The 22,959-nt window shown below is 37.3% G+C and overlaps 1 protein-coding gene across 1 annotated transcript; it reads left to right on the top strand.

Annotated features, from left to right (window-relative positions):
• The first annotated feature begins 8,434 nt into the window (after positions 1-8,434).
• LOC131942243 (golgin subfamily A member 6-like protein 22) lies at positions 8,435-9,622 on the top strand. The gene has a single exon (XM_059301997.1). The coding sequence runs from the start codon at positions 8,435-8,437 to the stop codon at positions 9,620-9,622; it is 1,188 nt and encodes a 395-aa protein (XP_059157980.1).
• The last annotated feature ends 13,337 nt before the right edge of the window (positions 9,623-22,959 follow it).

Below are 22,959 nucleotides of genomic sequence, written 5' to 3'. Positions count from 1 at the left end.
TGGTGTTTTGTTACTATATTGATTGATTTTAAATAATAACAAGAAAATGTAACTATTGTAGTTTAGTCAAGAAAAAGAACTATCCTTTTTATATTGTAGGAATTATACATCCAATCTGGTGTTAATTTAAGTAAGTTATACCTTTAATATAAATCTTCTAGTGTCTAGGTGCTTGATGACTGATAGTACTTTGTTTAAAAATGGAAAATCTTCTGCAAACTTTACTAAATTTGATGCAATTTGTTTGTAGACAAGATAATTTAACGTAGGTGAAAACATGAAGTGTTGGTCAATGACAGTTGGTTGTCTATTTACTAGTATTGAGTTTAGTCAGTATATAGTCACTCGTGCAGGGCCTTTATTAGTGCTTGCTATTGAATAGAAGGTATCTATTTAGAGTGTAACTAGAATCTGCTTGTCATGATACATAACGTAGGAGCAGAGTTTCTTCCAGGCATCTCTTGGGGGGGGGGGGGGGGGGGGCAAAGCCCTCCCGAAATTTTTTTAGCGCCCCCCCCCCCCCCCCGAACGAAATGAAATTTATATGGAAAATATATACTTTTAACAGTGTCCGCCCCCCCCCCCCCCCCCGAAGAAAGTCTACCGCCCCACCCCCACCCCCCCCCACCCCCCGGAAAAAAAAGTCTGGAAGAAACACTGCATAGGAGCCTGTATGGGTAACGTAGGTCCTCAACTGCCCAGTAGAACAAAGCAATCATCAAGTCTAAAAGTGTACTTTGTACAATGATTCAAACCTAAATGAATAGATTAGCTTTATCTGACAGCAAGGAAATAATCCAGTTGAATCTCATCCGCATCAACTATATGTAAGGTACGCATTAAACGCCCTCCACACAATCTAGGAGTCAAGAACACTGTCTACATTATCTAAGATACTAGATCTACTATTTAACAGCAATGTGAAATCTGTTCTCCTCTTTGATTCTGATTCGTGGAGAGCAACAGAGACTAATCAGTGTTTCTTTCAGACTTTTTCTATATAAATTCCATTTCGTTCGGGTGAAAGGGAGGCTACCCCCTCGAAGAAATGCATGGAAGAAACTCTGACAATGATAAAAAAAAAAAACTTAAGAATTTCGTATAAAGATTCTCGTGTCGCTTAGAGAATATCAACTGGCATGAGAAAATAACCAACACCTCCAACTTGGAGGAATCGCCCAAAACCGACAAAAAGATATCCACAGGAGATACACAGGAATGATGTTGTTGATGATGATCTGTTAAATAAAATTAAACTGTTCATTTGCAAAGCATAGCGGCGGTTAAGGTAGTTTAATGAAGTCATGGATCCCACCCTTAACGACTGCAGCCGAGTCGGCAACCATCTCTATCGACCAATCGGACGAAGAAAGACCTGACCTCTCTGACACCCAGTCCGGACCCGTTTAAAATGCTGGAAAATGTTGGATAAAAAATTCGTTTTCAATTACATTATGCGTTTCAGGTTATATTTGAAGTTGTTGTGATTTTGGTTTCAGTTTAGAGAAAAAGCCAACACTATCTGCCTAGCGCCCCCTCAACGGACCATTTATCTAGTGTAATCAACAGTTTTCATACCTTTTACGGCAGCTAGCTCTGAAAATACCAGGAAAATAAAAGATTCATAGAAGGCAAGCAGTGACACATCCCTGTGACGTCAACTGTAATAAACGTGACTGAGAGTTTTTGTTGATCAACGATCCCACAACAATAGGCCTAGAACTACCGGTTGGCCAAACCCCGAAACTATAATGACGGTGGAGGGTGGGGGGGGGGGGAGATGCACAATGCAGCAGGACTGCAAATGTGTGTGCGCGTATCTTTATATATATATATATATATATTTATATATATATATATATATATATATATATATATATATATATATATATATATATATATATATATATATATATTTATATGGTGCCCTGTCAAAACGGCCCGGGACAAATCGGCCCCGTCAAAACGGCCCCGTTAATACGACCCCGTCAAATCGACTCCCGACAAACCGACCCCGTCAAAATAGCCCCGTCAAAAGGGCCCCGACTTATTGGCTCCCGTCAAATGGGCTCCCGTCATATTGACTTGCGACATATAGGCTCCCGACAAATGGGCTCCCGATATTTAGGCTCCCGACAAATGGACTCCCGACATATTAACCCCTGACAAATAGGCTCAGGACATATTGGCTCCCGACAAAGCGGCTCCCGACATATTGGCTCCCGACATAAGGGCTAAAGACAAATGGGCTCCCGGCAAATGGGCTCACGACATTTTGGCTACCGACAAATGGGCTCCCGACATATTGGCTCCCGGCAATTGGGCTCCCGACATATAGGCTTTTGACAAAATGACTCCCGACATATTGGCTCCAGAAAAAATGAATGATATGACCACTATTGGCATAAAAGTAACCATTGTGTCCTACCTCCAATACCACCATAACCTCTTTTTAATGCCCGAATGAAATTATTTTTTCATGAACCAACATTAATTCACAAACAAATCGAGCCCTAAACAGCTAAATTCTACCAATTCTAAAGTTTTGATAATGTTTAATTTACAACAGAAAAGATCTGTTGCTTAAAAGCGTGCACAGAAGTGTAAATGTATGATATACATGATGTTAACATGATAACAGCATTTTGTTTTGATAACCTACAAGCACAGTGGCGTAGCGAGGTCGGGTGTGACCCGGTGCGGCACTTAATGGTGTCACCCCCCCAGAGGCGTTGCGACCCTTCCCGGGGACAAACTTTCAAGTTTTCGATTTGCACCCCCCCCCCCCCAAACTTTCGATTTGCACCCCCACCCCCTCAACTTTTTCTCTATATATTTTGCTATTTTTTGCCTTTGTGTCACCCCCCTAAATGGTGTCACCCGGTGCGGTCCGCACCCCCGCCCCCCCCCCTCGCTACGCCCCTGTACAAGCATATTGCAGTTAGGAAGGTACAGCGTGGACCCTTCTCCCCACACAATGAGTTGGAACAGCCTATAACCGACTCAATTATGGATGTCATAGATAGATGACCCTTAAATTAAAACATACTATATTTTATAATAGATAAACTAATATAAAAATAAGGCCTGCCGAACAAGAGATGCATACGTTGTATTACATAAGAGTGTTGGATAAGCTAACTCTAAAGAATATTGATGAAGGGGTCCCACTGGCAGATGTCATATTCAATGAGACCGCTTTGCCGGGAGACTTAGTCTCTACAGAAACGGTATTGTCAGTGCAATGGCGTAGCTAGGATTTTTGGGCCCCTATGCAAAAATTATCAGTGGGCCCCTTCGTCAGCCGTTAGGCCAGTGGCGTCGCTAGGTCGGGTGCGGCACTTCGTATTGTCACCCCCTCCCTGGAAACAAAGCATATATATATATATATATATATATATATATATATATATATATATATATATATATATATATATATATATATATATATATATATGTGTGTGTGTGTGTGTGTGTGTGTCGGCCTAAAATTTATATATGTGCCACATACTGGTACACGTACGTGTTCAAGCTTTAATCACTGCTGACTTAATAGTAACGATGTTTATCTACAGTCTGTTTATAATTCAGTTATACAGTTGGATGTAGCATTGTTTTCTTTATAGTTTACGTTTACGTCGTGGTGTCACACCCCCCCCCCCCCCCCTCTTGATATAATTTTCGATTTGTACTTAGAAGACTATTTAACTTTAATTAATGGATCTGGAAAATGGCATTTCATTCTATAAATTTTACAATTTTTTGCCTTTGGTGTCACCCCCCCCCCCCCCCTAAATGGTGTCACCCGTTGCGGTCCGCACCCCCCGCCTCGCCTTCGCTACGCCTCTGCGTTAGGCTACAGAGGAGTTAAACGAAGAGATCAACTTCTACTTACGATGGATATTTTTTAATATATAAATATTCTGAAGGCAACATTTTGTATTTTATATGTCCTAATTTTGTATTTATACTATATTATTATGCTTGCCTACTACTGCTAAAAAGTTTATTTATAGGCTGATTCTCTCAATGTCTTGCACGACAAAGTGATATAGCCTGTAGTGTTATTATATCGATTGGGCTCTGTTTGACTCACAAACACTGAATCCCATTGCCGAACCCCCCCCCCCCCCCCCCCAGTGGGGGGGGGGGGGGCTTTTTGGAACTTTTAACCTTTTTCTTTTTTAAAATTATTTATATGTAACAAATATTAAAATTCCATTGTAAAAGTTTTAATTTTTTATGAGGGAAAAGGGCCCCTATGTGCCTTGGGCCCCCATGCCTTGCTTACGCTAGCTTTACGGTAGCTACGCCACTGTGTCAGTGGTCCTTTTGTCTGGAGCCAAATTGACAGGAGCCTTTTTGTCGGGAGCCAAAATGACGCTAGCCTATTTGTCGGGAGTCGTAATGACGGGGGCCGTTTTGTGGAGAAACTAAATGGCGGGAGCCTCTTTGTCGGTAGTCGTAATGACGGGGGCCGTTTTGTGGAAAAAACTAAATGACGGGAGACTATATGTCGGGAGCCAAAATGACGGGAGCCTATTTGTCAGGAGCCTTATTGACTGGAGCCCTTTTGTCGGGAGCCTATATAACGGGAGCCTATTTGTCGGTAGCCTAAATGACGGGAGCCTATTTGTCGGGAGCCTATATGACGGGGTCCATATGTCGCTGGCCCTTTTGACGGGGCCGATTTGACGGGGTCGTTTTGACGGGGTCGTTTTGTCGGGGTCGTTTTGACGGGGCCGTTTCGTCATTGGCCGAATTGACGCAGCACGATTTATATATATATATATATATATATATATATATATATATATATATATATATATATATATATATATATATATATATATTTATATATACATATATACATATATACATATATATATATATATATATATGTTACGGTCAAAGCCCGAAGTCGGCCAATGCTAGGATTGGCCGGCCAATCCGCGCATTGGCCAATATCGCCTCCCATAGGTCGGTCAAAGTCCGAAACTTTGCTTGATTTCGGCCTTTGGCCGGCCAATCCGCAGACTGGCCATGGTGGACCGGCCAAAGTCTGAAATAGTTCTTCATTTCGGCCTTTGGCCGGCCAGTCCGCGGACTGGCCATGGTGGACCGGCCAAAGTCTTAATTAGAAGATCATCTGGCTAGGGACGACTGGCCAATGTCCGAATTAGAAGATCATGAGCAGATTTTGGTTTTTTTTTTATGCCGTAAGGATCATGAAATTAAGTCTTTATTGATTGTTAATTAAAGTAAATGACAGAAACATTCAATTTTTTTATTGTACTAAAGTCTCAATCTATCAATATCATCATTTGTTACAACAAGTTGAACTTTTATGGCATTTAGAATTACATAGCAGCTTGTTTTTTTTACACTTGCAGCGATTTGTTGTGCACTTAGTTGTGCAATAGCAGCGAGTGTAGCCTTGGCCCCCCAGTCAATGATTGTGAAGATGCGATGGTTCGTAGTGATTTTTCCTCAGTGCCAACTGACGACAATAAGAGCAGTTTTTCGTGAAGAATTGAAAACTCACTTCTAGCATACAGTTGTTTTAGAACACCATGTTCCGTTCATAATTTGTAGAAACCGCCCTCGCCGCTCATGACAACTGCAATGACGCTTCTGGGATCACCGCGACCTCTGTCAACATCTGGAACACGGATGCGTACATTGTCACCCACTTCACCATCTTTAAATTTTGTATTTGATGTTTTAAGCATCTTAGCACCTTGAGTTTGCAAGCCAGTATGAGCTGCTGATCTGTATTCCATGATGTCTTGTTTGTTGTGACACAATCAGCAGGTAATATTTCCTCCGTACCCTTCGTCTGCTTCATTGGGTATTCCACAAATAGCATGGACATCGTTGCCACAGGATCCAAAAGAATGAGCTGCACTACAATGTTTTTCACAAACTATATAGAATCTGTTGGTCACATTATTGTCACGCAACTGGTCTGGACGTTCCGCCACGGCAGCAGATGTGTTAGCTGAGGATGTCGTTGCATTTATGACAACCTCTATTTCTTGTTCAATGTTCTCAAGATCTTCCTCAGTAACTATTTTATCGAGAGCCCATATATGGAAACTAACATGGATTTACATTTTTTTTCTTTTGACAGCCATCTGCTATGTCTGTCTCATGATCTGACGGCCCTTTTGATCCATGTCGCCTTGCATATAGAATGCTATACAAACAAGAGCTAAACAATACGTTACTCTCAATGAAAACGCACCCAGAATAATGAAAACGCGATCACACCTCAGTCTAGATAGAACATTGGCCAGGACATCCCGGCCAGTGCGCGCATTGGCCGGCCAATGTACAAAATACGCTCTTAGTGCTTAGTTCTTCGGGCTTTGGCCAAGAGAGCCGGCCAATGCGCGGATTGGCCGGCCAATCCGCGCTTTGGCCGCACTTCGGGCTTTGACCGTAACATATATATATATATATATATATATATATATATATATATATATATATATATATATATATATATATATATATATATATATATATATTTATATATATATATATATATATATATATATATATATATATATATATATATATATATATATAATGTATATATATATATATATATATATATATATATATATATATATATATATATATATATATGTATATACATTATATAAATGCTTATATATATATTGGGGGGGGGGGGAATGCACAATGCTGCAGGACTGCAAATGTGTGTGCGCGAGTCTATATATATATATATATATATATATATATATATATATATATATATAGTCTATATATATATATATATATATATATATATATATATATATATATATATATATATATATATATATATATATGTATGTATATACATTATTTAAATGTTTATATATATATATATATATATATATATATATATATATATATATATATATATATATATATATATATATATATATATATATATAAGGGATCGTCCATAAATCACGTCACACTCGTAGAGGGGAGGGGGGTCCGTAATTTTGTGACGGTGTGTGATGATGGGGAGGGTGGGGGGGGGGGGAGGTCAGATGGTGCGACGTCACACTTTTGCATTATAAATAAGCAATGTTAGAAAACTAATTTTAGACGTTATTTCGCGTTCTAGAAAACTGTTTTAATAAATTTTAATAGGAATTGATTAAAATACTCTATTTTGACAGAGTTCAGACAAGATATTGGAAAAATAACGAAGTTTAAAAAAAAATTCAACTGCAATTTTGAGGGGGGGGGTGGTGGTGTAGGCTGAGGTGTGACGTTATTTTAGGGGGGGGGGGGCTGGCTTTTTGTGACGATGTATGACGGGGGGGGGGAGGGGATGTAAAAATCGTCCAAAAAATCGTGACGTCATTTATGGATTACCCCTATCCACGTTTGAAACTGTAAACACAAATCATTGAATGAACTCTATAAACTTTAACATAGTTTTAATATTTATTTATTTAAATAAAAGAATATTCGACGTAATGTCAGTTTCGTCACGTAGGACTAAACATGAGAAGGACCTCTAGATTCATTCTAATTGGACGGGATTCCGGTAAGCTGCACGTTTTGGTAACCAATGAAATTGCTGCAACTCCGCCCACAAGCATGACGCGCCACTGTAACTCTATAAAAGATCGCGCTCTGTATTTTCAGGCCAAAAAAATGGACAACAAAACACTGAACGACACTATAAAAATAATTGATCTACTGATCAGCATTCGTGATTCAGTGATATATATTAAACGTTATTTTCGATTTCGTAACTATTTTTTTATTTTACCCATGCTAATAATATTCGTTTTTTTGTATTTTTTAAAAATGTATATTTATGATAACACTACATTTAATTTAGACCATGATTTCAATATTCGTAATATAATCCTAATTGTTTGGGAAAATGTTATAAGTATTCTAACATTTATCTCGATGATCTTAAATATATTAATAAGGTTAACTAACTGATTTCTTAAAATTTAAGTTGTAGTATGCCTACATTAATTATCCTGTATTTAAAAAAAAAAAATTCTAGACTATATGATATTTTGGTTGGAAACTGTTAACTTTTGTTTGGTTTAAACTCGGAAAGGTAGATTGATTAGGAAATGGGGTATAGGGGGCTCTAGAATGGGGTAGCACCTGTAATGTCCCTTCTATCCCCCAAATCTCTCACATGTGGCTCCAAGCGCCATACCCCGGCAAACTGCTTCAGCTAGCTGGCTAAACCATGTGAGGGGATGATATTAACAGAACTGGAAGTGCCTGCCGCGGATTCGGTGAAATGAGATGGAAACAGAAGAAGTCGGTCGGTGAAATGAGATGGAAACAGAAGAAGTCGGTCGGTGAATAGAGATGGAAACAGAAGAAGTCGGTCGGTGAAATGAGATGGAAACAGAAGAAGTTGGTCGGTAAAATGAGATGGAAACAGAAGAAGTCGGTCGGTGAAATGAGATGGAAACAGAAGAAGTTGGTCGGTGAAATGAGATGGAAACAGAAGAAGTCGGTCGGTAAAATGAGATGGAAACAGAAGAAGTCGGTCGGTAAAATGAGATGGAAACAGAAGAAGTCGGTCGGTGAAATGAGATGGAAACAGAAGAAGTTGGTCGGTGAAATGAGATGGAAACAGAAGAAGTCGGTCGGTAAAATGAGATGGAAACAGAAGAAGTCGGTCGGTAAAATGAGATGGAAACAGAAGAAGTCGGTCGGTGAAATGAGATGGAAACAGAAGAAGTCGGTCGGTGAAATGAGATGGAAACAGAAGAAGTTGGTCGGTAAAATGAGATGGAAACAGAAGAAGTCGGTCGGTAAAATGAGATGGAAACAGAAGAAGTCGGTCGGTAAAATGAGATGGAAACAGAAGAAGTTGGTCGGTAAAATGAGATGGAAACAGAAGAAGTTGGTCGGTAAAATGAGATGGAAACAGAAGAAGTCGGCCGGTAAAATGAGATGGAAACAGAAGAAGTTGGTCGGTAAAATGAGATGGAAACAGAAGAAGTTGGTCGGTAAAATGAGATGGAAACAGAAGAAGTTGGTCGGTAAAATGAGATGGAAACAGAAGAAGTTGGTCGGTAAAATGAGATGGAAACAGAAGAAGTTGGTCGGTGAAATGAGATGGAAACAGAAGAAGTTGGTCGGTGAAATGAGATGGAAACAGAAGAAGTTGGTCGGTGAAATGAGATGGAAACAGAAGAAGTTGGTCGGTAAAATGAGATGGAAACAGAAGAAGTTGGTCGGTAAAATGAGATGGAAACAGAAGAAGTTGGTCGGTGAAATGAGATGGAAACAGAAGAAGTTGGTCGGTAAAATGAGATGGAAACAGAAGAAGTTGGTCGGTAAAATGAGATGGAAACAGAAGAAGTTGGTCGGTGAAATGAGATGGAAACAGAAGAAGTTGGTCGGTGAAATGAGATGGAAACAGAAGAAGTTGGTCGGTGAAATGAGATGGAAACAGAAGAAGTTGGTCGGTGAAATGAGATGGAAACAGAAGAAGTTGGTCGGTAAAATGAGATGGAAACAGAAGAAGTTGGTCGGTGAAATGAGATGGAAACAGAAGAAGTTGGTCGGTAAAATGAGATGGAAACAGAAGAAGCCTCCACATTGATGGGTCACACACTTTACTACAGTGGATGAGAGGACGAGATGACAGACACAAACACTGTGAACTACACCATGAGCTGCCAGGCTGTTTTCATAAGATTAATTACTGTTCTTTTGAGGGCATTACCGCCATGGAGTCACATGTTACAACTTCAGACTTTGATGGTGCCGAAACAGAAGACTTCTAAGAACAGCTTTAGGACGTACTGATCTGATTTTAGAAAAAGGAAATCCTTGTGGTATACCAGGCTGGAACGCCAACATAGCGAGGATGCATACAGTAGCTGAGCTAGAAAACAAGTGTAGTAAATGTTGCAACACCAAGTCAAACAAGAGAAAGATTATTTGTCAAAGATAACAACCTAAAAGTGACTAGCAAAGGGAAGGTCGTGGACGAGCGTTAGAACCAGTCAACCAGTTCAAACCCGATCACGAGCTCGGAAGATCAATATCGTATGTCGTCCTTCGCAGAACTACCACTCACATCCAAACCAGGTGGTGCGACGTGCTAGGAAGGAAGCAAAAGCTTGGCGAAGACCCACGGCCTTAACAGCTAGTAACATAGTTGAGAGAAATGCTCGTTTCTTTATCCTGGTCCGATATGCCTGGCTAATGAACATTGTTTGATCTGATAATGCCCAGAAAGAGAGAGACAGAGACAGAGACAGAGAGAGAGAGAGAAATGCTTAAAACTGTAGGACTTAAAACAACAAGAAGAATCTCATAGCAAAGCCCGAGCACTAGCATGGGATAACACACCCTGATTGACCACATCGTGGCATTGATCTACTTCAGACACAGCCTACAGTCCGCCAACACGCTGAGCTTCCCGAGAATGGACTAGGGAAGTGATCACAATAGTAACTACACTTACTTAAGCCTTCCTTTTTTCTGGGTGTGCTTCATAGCACCTGTTCGCCCAAGAAGATCTGCAGGGCAGCAAATGTTGGATTTCTGAATTTTCTTGGAATGATAACATTGGAAGAAATGGGAAAAAAAGTCCAAAACAAAAAACAAAACAGTTAACTATTATTAAAACTATTAACTATTGTGTGTCAACATGTTTAAAGCATTATGGCCAGAGGATGCTTACTTCAGCCTTTTTTTTCTGGGTGTTATTCATCGTCGCTGTTCGCCCAATAGAATCTGCAGGGCAGCAGCTTTTTTTAAATTTCGGAACCAAAAAAACGATAAACTATTCTGTGTCAACATGTTAACGCCCTACAGCGTAAAACTTCCTTCAGCCATCGATTATTTCTGAGTGCGTTTCTTACCATGTGTTAGCCCAAAAGCAGATACAAGCCAACAAGTGTTAAAATTCGGAGGTTTCTCTTATAAATGTGGTGCTGTCCCCAACTCTGTCAGTGGCATATTCGGCTCGAGCACGGCTCATTAGCCAGGTATATCGCAACAGGTGAGGATTCTAGCCGTTGTCAACAAGGCCAGCTGTCGGACCCCGGGGTTTTCAACATACTTTCTTCTCCCCAGGTGCATCGCACCACTTGGTTAGGGTGTGAGAGGCAAGTTCGGTCGGGGTGGATCTATGTTCTTGAGCTCCGGTTTCGAACTCGCGTTTTGCGGGTTAGCTGGTGTACGTGAATGCCCTGTTCCCACGGTTTTTTTTTAAATGTTCCGCATTTTGTTGTCCATAATTTTTCCAAGGAAATCTGTATACTTTTTTTTTTTAAATTTACTCAACCACCATTTTGATATTAAAATGTTTTGCTCCAAATCCCACAAAAATTCAACAATTCCAGTGCCCAGTAAATTGCATCCAACAAGAGTAAGTCATTTTGGTAATTTTGAAATTTTTGTGGGCACGCATTTAGACCTCAAAAAAAATTTTTAAAAAAGATTTCCTTGAAGGCGCCTGTCATTGAGTTGACAGAGGGTCCCAAGTCCCTTGAGTCGTCAGACTCTAAATTTGCCGAGGGGAGGAAATCTTTATTTTATTTACTTTGAAACTGAGATAAGAGATGTTCAGTCTTCAATGCAGAATGCTGTCCTTTACAGTTGGCCACATGACCATCCGGAAGTAAAGGTTACATGTTGTTTTTTTTTTTTAATTTTCGTTCAATTTTATTCTGAAAACTTTTTCACAGATCCATTTCTATGTGACGCACGTTGGGAAAACTGCTCACATTGACAGAAAACGACACCATATTGTTATTCGAGATTAAATAGAGATTTTTGCAGATTTTTGCAAATCTCGACGTTTTAGGGCTCTCTGAGTCGGAAAAACATAGTTTTGCAATCTTGTCCGTATGTCTGTGTGTGTATGTGTGTGTATGTGTGTGTGTGTGTGTGTGTGTGTAAACACGATAACTTGAGTACCGTTACAGCTAGGTTGATGAAATTTCATAAATAAGTATGATATCAACTTTTGAGCGATTTCCGATAACCGGAAGTGGAACTTTTTCTACTTTCAATTTTTCAAAAGCCTATAATTTGAGTAATATTTCAGATTGATAAATCAAATTTCACATGTAAGTAAAAGATCTAATTCACTGCCTTCTATCAAATTATGAGTAATTTCCGTTGTCCGGAAGTAGTAATTTACGCTATTTCCGATTTCTCAAAAAACGAAAGTGAATTTATACAGTACTATTAATATCCTGCACTATTATGCACATTTTGTTTTACATTCACTTGGTGCGCAATTCTTTATTCTACGAGATTCTATTCTATTTTTTAAAAACTTTAAATAATGAAAAATGGATTTTAAAAAATCATAAAAAACGTTTTAATAACAAGCTTTTATGTAGCCTACTAATGCACTAAAAAGTAGAAACTAAATTATAGACTACTATTTAAATAACTATAAAGAAAAGCGTGGGCCACTTTAGTATCTATTGGATACCTTTAATAATATTTAGGAAAAGACCCACTTTTTTCTTTATAGTTATTTAAATAGTAGTCTATAATTTATTTTCTACTTTTTTTGTGCATTAGTACATAAAAGCTTGTTATTAAAACGTTTTTTATGATATTTTTTTTCAGTACTTTACATGTTTTATTTACAATAGGGTTACATGACTAAAAACCATTGCGCGCCTACTGAACGCGATGTCGCAGCCATTGAACCTGATGGCGCAGCTATTGAACGTGATGACGCGTGCGGTGTGGTTGGATAAGCATGCCTACTGATTCGGTCCAAATTTTAATTAATTCATAAAAAATTAATTAGGCATCGAATTAAGTCAAATTTAGTTTCAGATTGCATTGTCTTCATGTCTTGACCCACGTGCCAAATGTGAATCGTATCGGTCAAGTAGAAGTTTCCGAATTTTCACTCCTGCGTTTCGATCTAGACTGACGACAGACAGACTGTCGAGGAAGTGAGTTAAATAAAAGCTTGTAATAAAAGCTTGTAAAAAAAATTCATTAAAAAACGTTTTAATAACAAGCTTTTATGTACTAATGCACTAAAAAGTAGAAAATAAACTATAGACTACTATTTAAATTACTATAAAGAAAAGCGTGGGTCACTTTAGTACCTATTGGATACCTTTACCAATATTTGAGAAGAGACCCACGCTTTTCTTTATAGTAATTTAAATAGTAGTCTATAATTTATTTTCTACTTTTTAGTGCATTAGTACATAAAAGCTTGTTATTAAAACGTTTTTTAATGAATTTTTTTTAGTACTTTACATGTTTTATTTACAATAGTGTTACATGACTAAAGACCATTGCGCGTCTATTGAACATGATGGCGCAGCTATTGAACCTGATGGCGCAGCTATTGAACGTGATGACGCGAGTGGTGTGGTTGGATAGACATGCCTACTAATTCGGTCCAAATTTTAATTAATTCATAAAAATTAATTAGGCATCGAATTAAGTCAAATTTAGTTTCAGATTGCATTGTCTTCATGTCTTGACCCACGTGCCAACTGTGAATCGTATCGGTCAAGTAGAACTGTCCGAATTTTCTCTCCGGCGTTTCGATCTAGACAGATAGACAGACAGACAGGAAGTGAGTTAAATAAAAGCTTGTAAAAATCATGTCTATATCCCGAGTTGCCATCCCCTGTTGTTTTATATAAGAATATTAGAGAAAGTTTAGGGGAGATGATCATTCCCGGTTTATTTTCTGTACTTTTTACACTTTAATATCTGAAGCCTTTTGAATACTTTTACCATGTTAGGCACATGAAAGGAAGTATTAAACAGCAAAAAAAAAAAAGGTTAAAACAATTTTTGTTGTCATGTAAACCCGAAAAAATCTGCGCGATTTTAATGTTTCGGTACTTATAAATCACTAAAGGTTTTTTTTTATTTATGCATTTATAGCAATCAAATTTAAACGGCTTATATTTCAGTATATATTACAACTTTTATCACGACAAATCTTAGTAAGAGCTACTGGTCAGAATTTTACAGTCTGAAAAATAGTAGCTTTTTAGTATGCACAAGTTTCAAAATTTGCATATTATTTACCATAAACTTTTTTTCTATGAAAGCCAGCGCAATTCCCTCGTGACAAAAGTTATATTTCTATATAAAGAAGAACTACCGAAAATATGATGGGCTTTGTTTAGTAAATTCAAAACTAATAGGCTTTTTGGTTTTAAAAAACTGCGAACTGAGCAAAAAGTAACAAAAAGTAGGTCACGAAAATACCATATCTGTGTAATTTGTAAAGCCGATTGTAATCTTTGAGATTTTGGAAAATATGATTATCAAATGTAGGAGAAATCCATTTTTTTCATTGAGGCCAAATACAATATGATTACGGATATGAAACTTTTCGTAGAGAACTTGTAAGATTGGAGGAAAATGATATGTTTTTAATTAATAGGGTAATAAAAAATGGTATTTTAAACACAATGATTATTTTTCTTCGTTTTAATTTTTATTTTCTTAATACAAAAATGGATAAAGTATCCAACCGTGCAAGAAACCCATCATGAAGAAAAAACAAGAATTTGGTGATTTTATAAGGAGCATATCCTCTTAAACTGTAATTACACTGTTGAATATTGAGCTGAGAACTCAGTAGTTAAAGAAAACAACTTTGTTTTATTATTTTTTAAATTTTCAGTGCATTTAAAAGCTTATTATTAAAAAGGTTTTTATATTTCTTTTATTTTCTACTTATTAGTAATTCGTTCTTTAAAAAAAATCAACATTTCATAAGACTAAAAATATTTCATTTAAAACACAACCAATAGCTTGCGATCTATAAAAGACATTTTGTAACCTTTTAATATAATTTTTAATGACTGATGTAATGTACAATAAGATTAAAAAATAAGATATTCTTACATTGTCAACCTATACAAATGTTTGGTGGAAAATTAAACGAAATCGATCCATTAGAAATCGGTTAGAACTGGGTTATACGATATGCCACAAACAGAACAGAAAAACAGAAGAACAAACGAACGAATGAGCAAGCTAACAAACATTGTTAACTCATTCAAAACTTTTTTTTTTTAAATAACGAGGATGCACCTGGGGTCAAAGCATAATACAGCCCTACACGACTGAAAAGAATACAACACACAAAAAAAGATAGCTTTTGGCAATGGACGCTCTATCAACCATACAGAGCCAAATTTAGATATATGTAAGCCCAGAGGCGTAGCGAGGAGGGGTGCGGGGATGCGGACCTCACCGGGTGACACCATTAAGAGGGTGATACGAAGGCAAAAAATAACAAAATATATACAGAAAAAATGATCATTTTTTTTTTAAATAACGAGGATGCACCTGGGGTCAAAGCATAATACAGCCCTACACGACTGAAAAGAATACAACACACAAAAAAAGATAGCTTTTGGCAATGGACGCTCTATCAACCATACAGAGCCAAATTTAGATATATGTAAGCCCAGAGGCGTAGCGAGGAGGGGTGCGGGGATGCGGACCTCACCGGGTGACACCATTAAGAGGGTGATACGAAGGCAAAAAATAACAAAATATATACAGAATAAAATGATCATTCCAAATTTTATAATTTACTACAAAAAAAAAAGTTTTTTTTTTCATCTGAAGTAATAACTGTTAGAGTTATAAAAGCCCCCCCCCCCCCCCCCCGAAATTTTTTTTTCCGCACCCCCCCCCCCCCCCGAACGAAATGAAATTTATATAATTTATATAGAAAATATATATTTTTAACAGTGTCCGCCCCCCCCCCCCGAAGAAAATTTACCGCCCCCCCCCCGAAGATTTCAAGTGCCCCCCCCCCCCCCCCGGAGAAAAAAGTCTGGAAGGAACACTGGTATTTACCCATTGTAAATAAATTCAGTTAAAAAACTTAAGGAATAAAAATGAATAATGGACACTAAACATTCTCGAATATTCTTATATAACACTACGGGGGATGGTACCTCGGGATATAGACATGATTTTTAATCCATTTTTAGATACTTAAACTTTTCAAAATAGAATAGAATCTCGTAGAAAAAATAATTGCGTACCAAGTGAACGCCAGAAAACTGTGCATAATAGTGCGGAATATTATTAGTACTTTATAAATTCACAAGCGTTTTTTGAGAAATCAGAAATAGCGTAAATTACTACTTCCGATCAACGGAAATTACTCAAATTTTGACAGAAAGCCGAGAAATAGATCTTTTACTTACATGTGAAATTTCATTGATCTATCTGACACAGTACTCAAGTTATAGGCTTTTGAAAAATTGAAAGTAGAAAAAATTCCACTTCCGGCTACCGGATATAATACTTATATATGAAATTTCATCAACCTAGCTGTAACGGTACTCAAGTTATAGGGTTGCCAGGTGTCCAGTTTTGAACTTGACAGTCCAGTATTTGAGCAGACTGTCCAGGATAAAATAAATATAAATACTGGACAAGTATATGTGTTACCCCCCTTCTTCTGCTTTGCGGCATACCTGAGAAGGGAAGGATGGAAAGGTGTCCAGTATTTTCGGAAAAGGTATCTGGCAACCCTATCAAGTTATCGTGTTCAAGGACACACATATACACACACACACAGATATACGGACAAAATTGCAAAACTATGTTTTTCCGACTCAGTGAGCTGTAAAACGTCGAGATTTGCAAAAATCTCGATTTCTTATTTTTGGACGATTACAATACTTCCTCTATATACGCGAAAAAAAAACTAATTTTTTCGTAGAAAGGTTGTAGGATTGGGATATTTTTAAAATTTGATTTCATTCAGGGGGTCATAATAATTGTATTTTCGACACCTTAAAAAAAGTTTTCTCATTGAAGTAATTATTTTCTTAATACAAAGAGGGACAAAGTATCCTAAAGAGCAGGAGACCATTATGACGAAAAATCAACATTTTGGTGATTTATTTTAATGCGCAAAAGCCCTTAAAGTTAAAATGCCGATTCCGAATAAAGATCCGTTTTGATTTAAGTTCGTACAAGTTAGGGCAGGGGTCGGCAACCTTTTGAAGCGAAAGAGCCAAAAGTTACAATTTTCAAAATTTCCCTGGTTTTAAAGAGCCACTAACATTTTTTTTTTATTTCAAATATTTTATTTTTTTATTAAGATTATTAGTATTTGTTCAAGGAGCTGGAGAGCCGCATCTTGATATCAAAAGAGCCGCATGCGGCTCGCGAGCCGCAGGTTGCCGACCCCTGAGTTAGGGTTCTTAATTTCCGTATGCGGTTCATTTTTCATTAAAATTTCGTATACTGTTTTATTTCTGTTTCCGCCTAAAATGCCATATCCTTCCATTAAAACTCCAAGATCCGTTTAAAAAACCCATTCTAAATATTTTTTTAAAAATCCATTTTCATTGAAATTTCGTTAGGTTAAAATTTTCCCGCATTTGCCTGAATTTGCGTAGCCGGCGAAATTTTTCGGATCTGGTTAAAATGTCAATTCTGAATAAAAATCCGTTTTCAATAGGATTTTTCGTTTCGTGTTAAATTTTAGGTTGAGGTGGTGATTTTGGTTTCGGTTTAGAGAAAAAGCAAACACTATCTGCCTAGCGCCCCCTCAACGGGCCATTTATCTAGTGTAATCAACAGTTTTCATACCTTTTATGGCAGCTAGCTCTGACAGAATACCAGGAAAATAAAAGATTCACAGAAGGCAAGCAGTGACACATCCTTGTGACGTCAACTGTAATAGACGTGACAAAGCGTTTTTGTTGATCAACAATCCCACAACAATAGGCCTAGAACCAGTAGCGTACGCAGGGGGGGGGGAGCAGGGGGAGCGGCCGCTCCCCCTCTGGCCATTTTCAGCAAAGTGGCGCCTTTTTGGAAACTTTTTAAACTCAAAGTTTTAAACAATGATATTTGTTAAAAAAATATTTTTGGTCGGCACATCTATGTAAATCACAAGATTTCTTTTCATGCAGCAATTAAGCATTATTGTACTAGTCTAGTAGTGTCTACGTTTACAACACGTATTAACAGCTGCATCAGTTTGCCATTCTAAAAATAACCATTACGATGCATTGCAATGTTTAAAAAACCTCTACGGGTAGTACCACTTGGCAAGAGGGGTGTTAAGTTTAAGGCAACTGTATAATGTATTTGCTTACGAATAATTGAATTAGCCCTTTCAGGACCACAAGGATTACAGGCATAATTTCAAATATCTGTGCATACATTTAGTAGTAAAACCACACGCAGATTTCAAAAATGTTAACGGTTTTCCGATATCTTAAATAGTTTTTGAGATACAGCATGGGACATATGTGTCCCTACGGTCCTCAAAGGAAAATTATCGAAAATAGGTTATGTTGTGAGTTATGTCAATATGTTTATTCTAAAAGTGATCTAACTTGTGTTAGTTGTTCTGGTACATTCGAAATTGAAAATATCAGTATTGAGAACACATTTATGTCCTTTATGAGTGTATAGTCATCTATGAATTGAGCTTATGAAAGCACTTACGTGATGTTATATAACATACACGAACATGGTAGATATAATACATATTGTCCGCTCTGTTCTCAATCTTTTTTGTTGCACATTGTGCATAACTCCTGCGTTTTTCTTCCTTTGATTTATCAACTTGTGGTGGGGTTGAATGAAATTCTTGCCTCTACGAACAGGTCTTGAGGTGATATCTCTTTGATGTAATCCCTAAATGTGAGCTCTTGCTATAATTTGCTTATATTCAAGCTTGGTTTTGCATTGTAGCCAGCGTTGAATTCTTGTCAAATATAGGTATAAATGGCTATTTTACTCCAAATCATTATCTTGGCAACAAATTATCGATGTATGAAATATGGATTTAATAGCCTAAAATCATTAGAATGTTCATTTCAATCAACATCTATTGTCAATTTCCTATAACCATAGTCAATAACTTTTATTGGAAACTGTGTTTTCAGAAGCCTCTAGTTGAAAATAATATCTTGCTCCATTCTCCATGTTCACTTATCACAAAAACGTTTGGTTGTTCATGTTTTAGCAAGTCTAGTTCTATTGATGATAATGATATGTGTCAGCTTCGGGTCTAGGACATTACCACCCCGTCCAAATTCCCCTTCCCCCCCTCCCCCCCACCACCGATGCTGAAGACCCCTGATCTTAGCCCCAAACTCCAAACCTATAGCTAACCCTAACAAAACCCATAACTCCAACTCTAAATCTACATTATACCCTAAAACTAGCCCTAACCCTAACCTTACCCTAGTCCTAACTTATCCATAACTGGACGAGGGGTAATTGCTCGGAGGTGGTAATATCGGGTTGGGGATGTCGGAGGGGTAATTGTAACTATTAACGCTCCCTCTGAGGGGAAAACTCAAGTGTACATCGTATATTTTTTGTGCGCGGTGTTCTAAAAATCTCATACAAGGTAACATGTATATTACGAAATGACAGCGCGGCATGTTCCCAAATACTGCGCGGACCATGCAGATTTGAGGGAATATTAGTCACTATAGCATATGACATTGACAATGTATGCAAAACAGAATGACTAGAATAAGGTGTAGGCCTTATCGTAGTAGTGACAATCTGCTCTGGGACTTGAACAAGTCTTTTGATTATAGCTTCTACGCTTACTTTGTCGGCATATTTCTACAGAAAATTCACATCTTTTTCATAAAGAAGCAAGTTGTTTTCATCGTCTTTATTGTAAATAAACAGTATTTGCACAGCATTTTGTTCAGTTATAGTAAATCAAAGCTCTACTACTATTTGTATTCTAATGCCAAAACTCATGCTTAGCAACATTGTAAAAAAAGTTAGCTCCCTTCCGGACCGTAGGGACATATATGTCCCAAGCAAAAAAATTACTTTTTTAAAAAAAAACAAGCAAAGCTTTTAGGAAAAAAACAAATGTAAATATAATACCTAAATAGTAAACCTTTGAAAAACCGCCAGTAATTTCTTTCTGTTACAGTTTTATTTTTTATATAAAAATGTAAACTGTAGTTTGCGAGTGGTCTAAAAATGTTCCCATAATTATGACAACAAAACTATCTAATATATACTGAAAGCAACTTTATTTATATTAAGTCTATCATGTAATAAATGTTTTAAAGCAAATTCAACAACTCTATGTTATTCCAATTTCATTTGGTGATGATTTGAAAATTTGGGACACCGGTGTCCCTTGGTCCTGAAAGGGTTAAAAACTGTTATACATACAACTTCACACATAATTACTTTATATATACAGTTTGAATCGTGTGATTAATTTAAAAAAAAAATACAATACAGAAACAAATACAACTGATGTGGCACCTATATTTAAATTTAGTTATGAGCAAACTGCGTAGCGGTGTGGAAATTTTGACAAAGTCAACAACGTCATCACGATGAAGTAGTAGTATTCTTACAGTTTGGGCGATAGTGATTACAATTACAAATGATTTGAAACAGTTACAACCCCCCCCCCCCCCACCCCCATGGACCCCGCTGTAAAAAATATTGTCATAATACCACTGCTACTTATTTAAATCTATTTCTGTAATATATATTTGTGTAATATATATTTGTGTAATACATATGTATGTTTAGAACAGTCACCTAAAAACTGACGCTATGTTCACTCTGAGTTGGTTATCTCCCCCCCCCCCCCCCAACCTCAATTGTGTAGAGCGACATTAATGTCACACCTAGATATACACTGGGTTGGATAATTGACCTAAAGTGACCGGACAGTGGTGAATGAAGTTGAACCCACACCCTCCCCCCCCCAAACTTATATGTAAGTACATGTAGAAAAACGCGTAATGATGTACCAAAGTACCATGCCGCCAGAAAATTAGCTTTTTAAACGTAAAACTCTGTGAATATTGTTTTTGCAATTACCAGTAAAAAGGTTTGTGACCAATACAGTGATCTAACCCATACCAATCACTATGTTAAAAATGATCTTTAAAGAACACAAAGAAGCAGTCGTTAATTAAATATATATGATCTGAACTAAAAGACCAATATCTAGTTAAATGTAGGCTGTTATTCCGAGTGTTTTTCTATTGATTGAATAGCGTGGTTTTATACCATTTCTGATTTTAAAAAACGTTCATTATGCTGTAATACTTTAGCATTTATGACAACGATATATTAAATTTTGACTATAGACAAAAATATGTTGTAAACACGAATAGTGTTAAACAATTTAATTATATTTATATTCTTAAGTAATTATTTATTTGTTTTGACTTTTATAATAAATGTGTAGATATATACATATTTATATTAAGAGAGTGATTATTTCCCCTATTTCACTTGTCTTAAATAATTTCCCAGTAATTATTATGTAAGAATTTTTTTTACAAGAATTACACAGCAGATTGTGTAATTGTGTTACGTACATTGTTTTGGTTGTAGTGTGTGTATATATATATTTTTTTTTGTTGTTTAGATTGATACAGTTTTTGTTTTGTCGGCCTACATTGTGTGTTTTTTCTTATTTCTTCAGAGTGCTACTTTCAATTTATTTTACACCATAGCGCAGTAATGACATGCAGCTAGTAATTATATATATATATATATATATATATATATATATATATATATATATATATATATATATATATATATATATATATATATATATACGCGTATATAAAACGTGTTAAAAATTCGGCGCCTTTTTTTGCTCTTTTCGCTCCCCCTACAACGAAAACCTGGATACGCCTCTGCCTAGAACTACTGGTTCGCCAAACCCCGAAACTATAATGACGGTGTGGGAGTGGGTTGGGACGAAAGCGCTGTGTGTTGTGTGTGTCTATGTGCGTGTGTGTTTCTGAGTGTGTGTCTGTCTGTATATGTATGTGGAGGGGCAGAACCAATCATGGGGCTTAAAGTCGGCACGCATGTTTAATTTTAAAATTCATAAATGTAAGCTCTGACTGGGATTTCAAATATACGTCCCTAGGCTCATCTTTAAACTATCTGGGTCAGCGTTGAACCCAGACTGGTTAAAATTATACCCTTAGTCTTAACTAAAATAAAACAAAAATAATCTGGGAGTGATCTCCCTAAACTTTCTTGAATATTCTTATATAACACTACGGCATCTCTTAGGGGGGGGCGAAGCCCCCCCCCCCCGAAAATTTTTTACCGCCCCCCCCCCCCCCCCCCGAACAAATTGAAATTTATATAATTTATATAGAAAATAGATACTTTTAACAGTGTCCGCCCCCCCCCGAAGAAAGTTTACCCCCCCCCCCGAAGATTTCAGGTGCCCCCCCCCCCCCCCCGGAGAAAAAAGTCTGGAAGAAACACTGCGGGGGATGGCAACTCGGGATATAGACATGATTTTTAATCCATTTTTAAATTACTTAAACTTTTAAAAATAGAATAGAATCTCGTAGAAAAAAGAATTGCGCACCAAGTGAACTCAAAACAGCATGTGTATAATAGTGCAGCATATTATTAGTACTTTACACCAAAATCAAAACTGTTAAGGGACAGTAAAAAGCGCCCCCGACCAGTGTTTCTTCCAGACTTTTTCTCCGGGGGGGGGGGGGGGGGCACTTGAATATTTCGGGGGGGGGGGCGGACACTGTTAAAAGTATATATTTTCTATATAAATTATATATATTTTATTTCGTTCGGGGGGGGGGGGGGCATCGAAGAGATGCCTGGAAGAAACTCTGCCCCCGACTTTCAAATAACAGGAAAAGAGCGCTTTTTTGCCAACATTTAATAACCATTTATAATTTGCTTTTGGGGGACTAAATTCATGAGTCAGAATATGTCACACCGCTGAGTTGCCCCTTCCCTTCCCCCCAAAGAAAAAGTGTCTGAAAGAAACCATATTCTCCTATCTTGCTATTTTTAGCTCCAATCTTGAAACGTTGACTGGGGTCCTAGGCACCCTGCCAAGAATAAGGTGATTGATGAACCGCAAAACAGGCCGAAACCAGTTTGAACTAGTTCTTAACAACTGAATAGGCTGTATGCATG

This window comes from Physella acuta, unplaced genomic scaffold, assembly GCF_028476545.2.
Source record: "Physella acuta isolate Inbredline_101_S28 unplaced genomic scaffold, ASM2847654v3 ptg000033l, whole genome shotgun sequence".
NCBI classification, from domain to species: Eukaryota; Metazoa; Mollusca; class Gastropoda; family Physidae; genus Physella; species Physella acuta.
The sequence above is the reverse complement of the archived record's forward strand: the minus strand, read 5'-3'. Positions and strand labels throughout refer to the sequence as shown.

Bases quoted from the DNA above. Each gene is read 5' to 3' on its own strand.
- LOC131942243 (XM_059301997.1), top strand. From the start codon at position 8,435: ATGAGATGGAAACAGAAGAAGTCGGTCGGTGAAATGAGATGGAAACAG.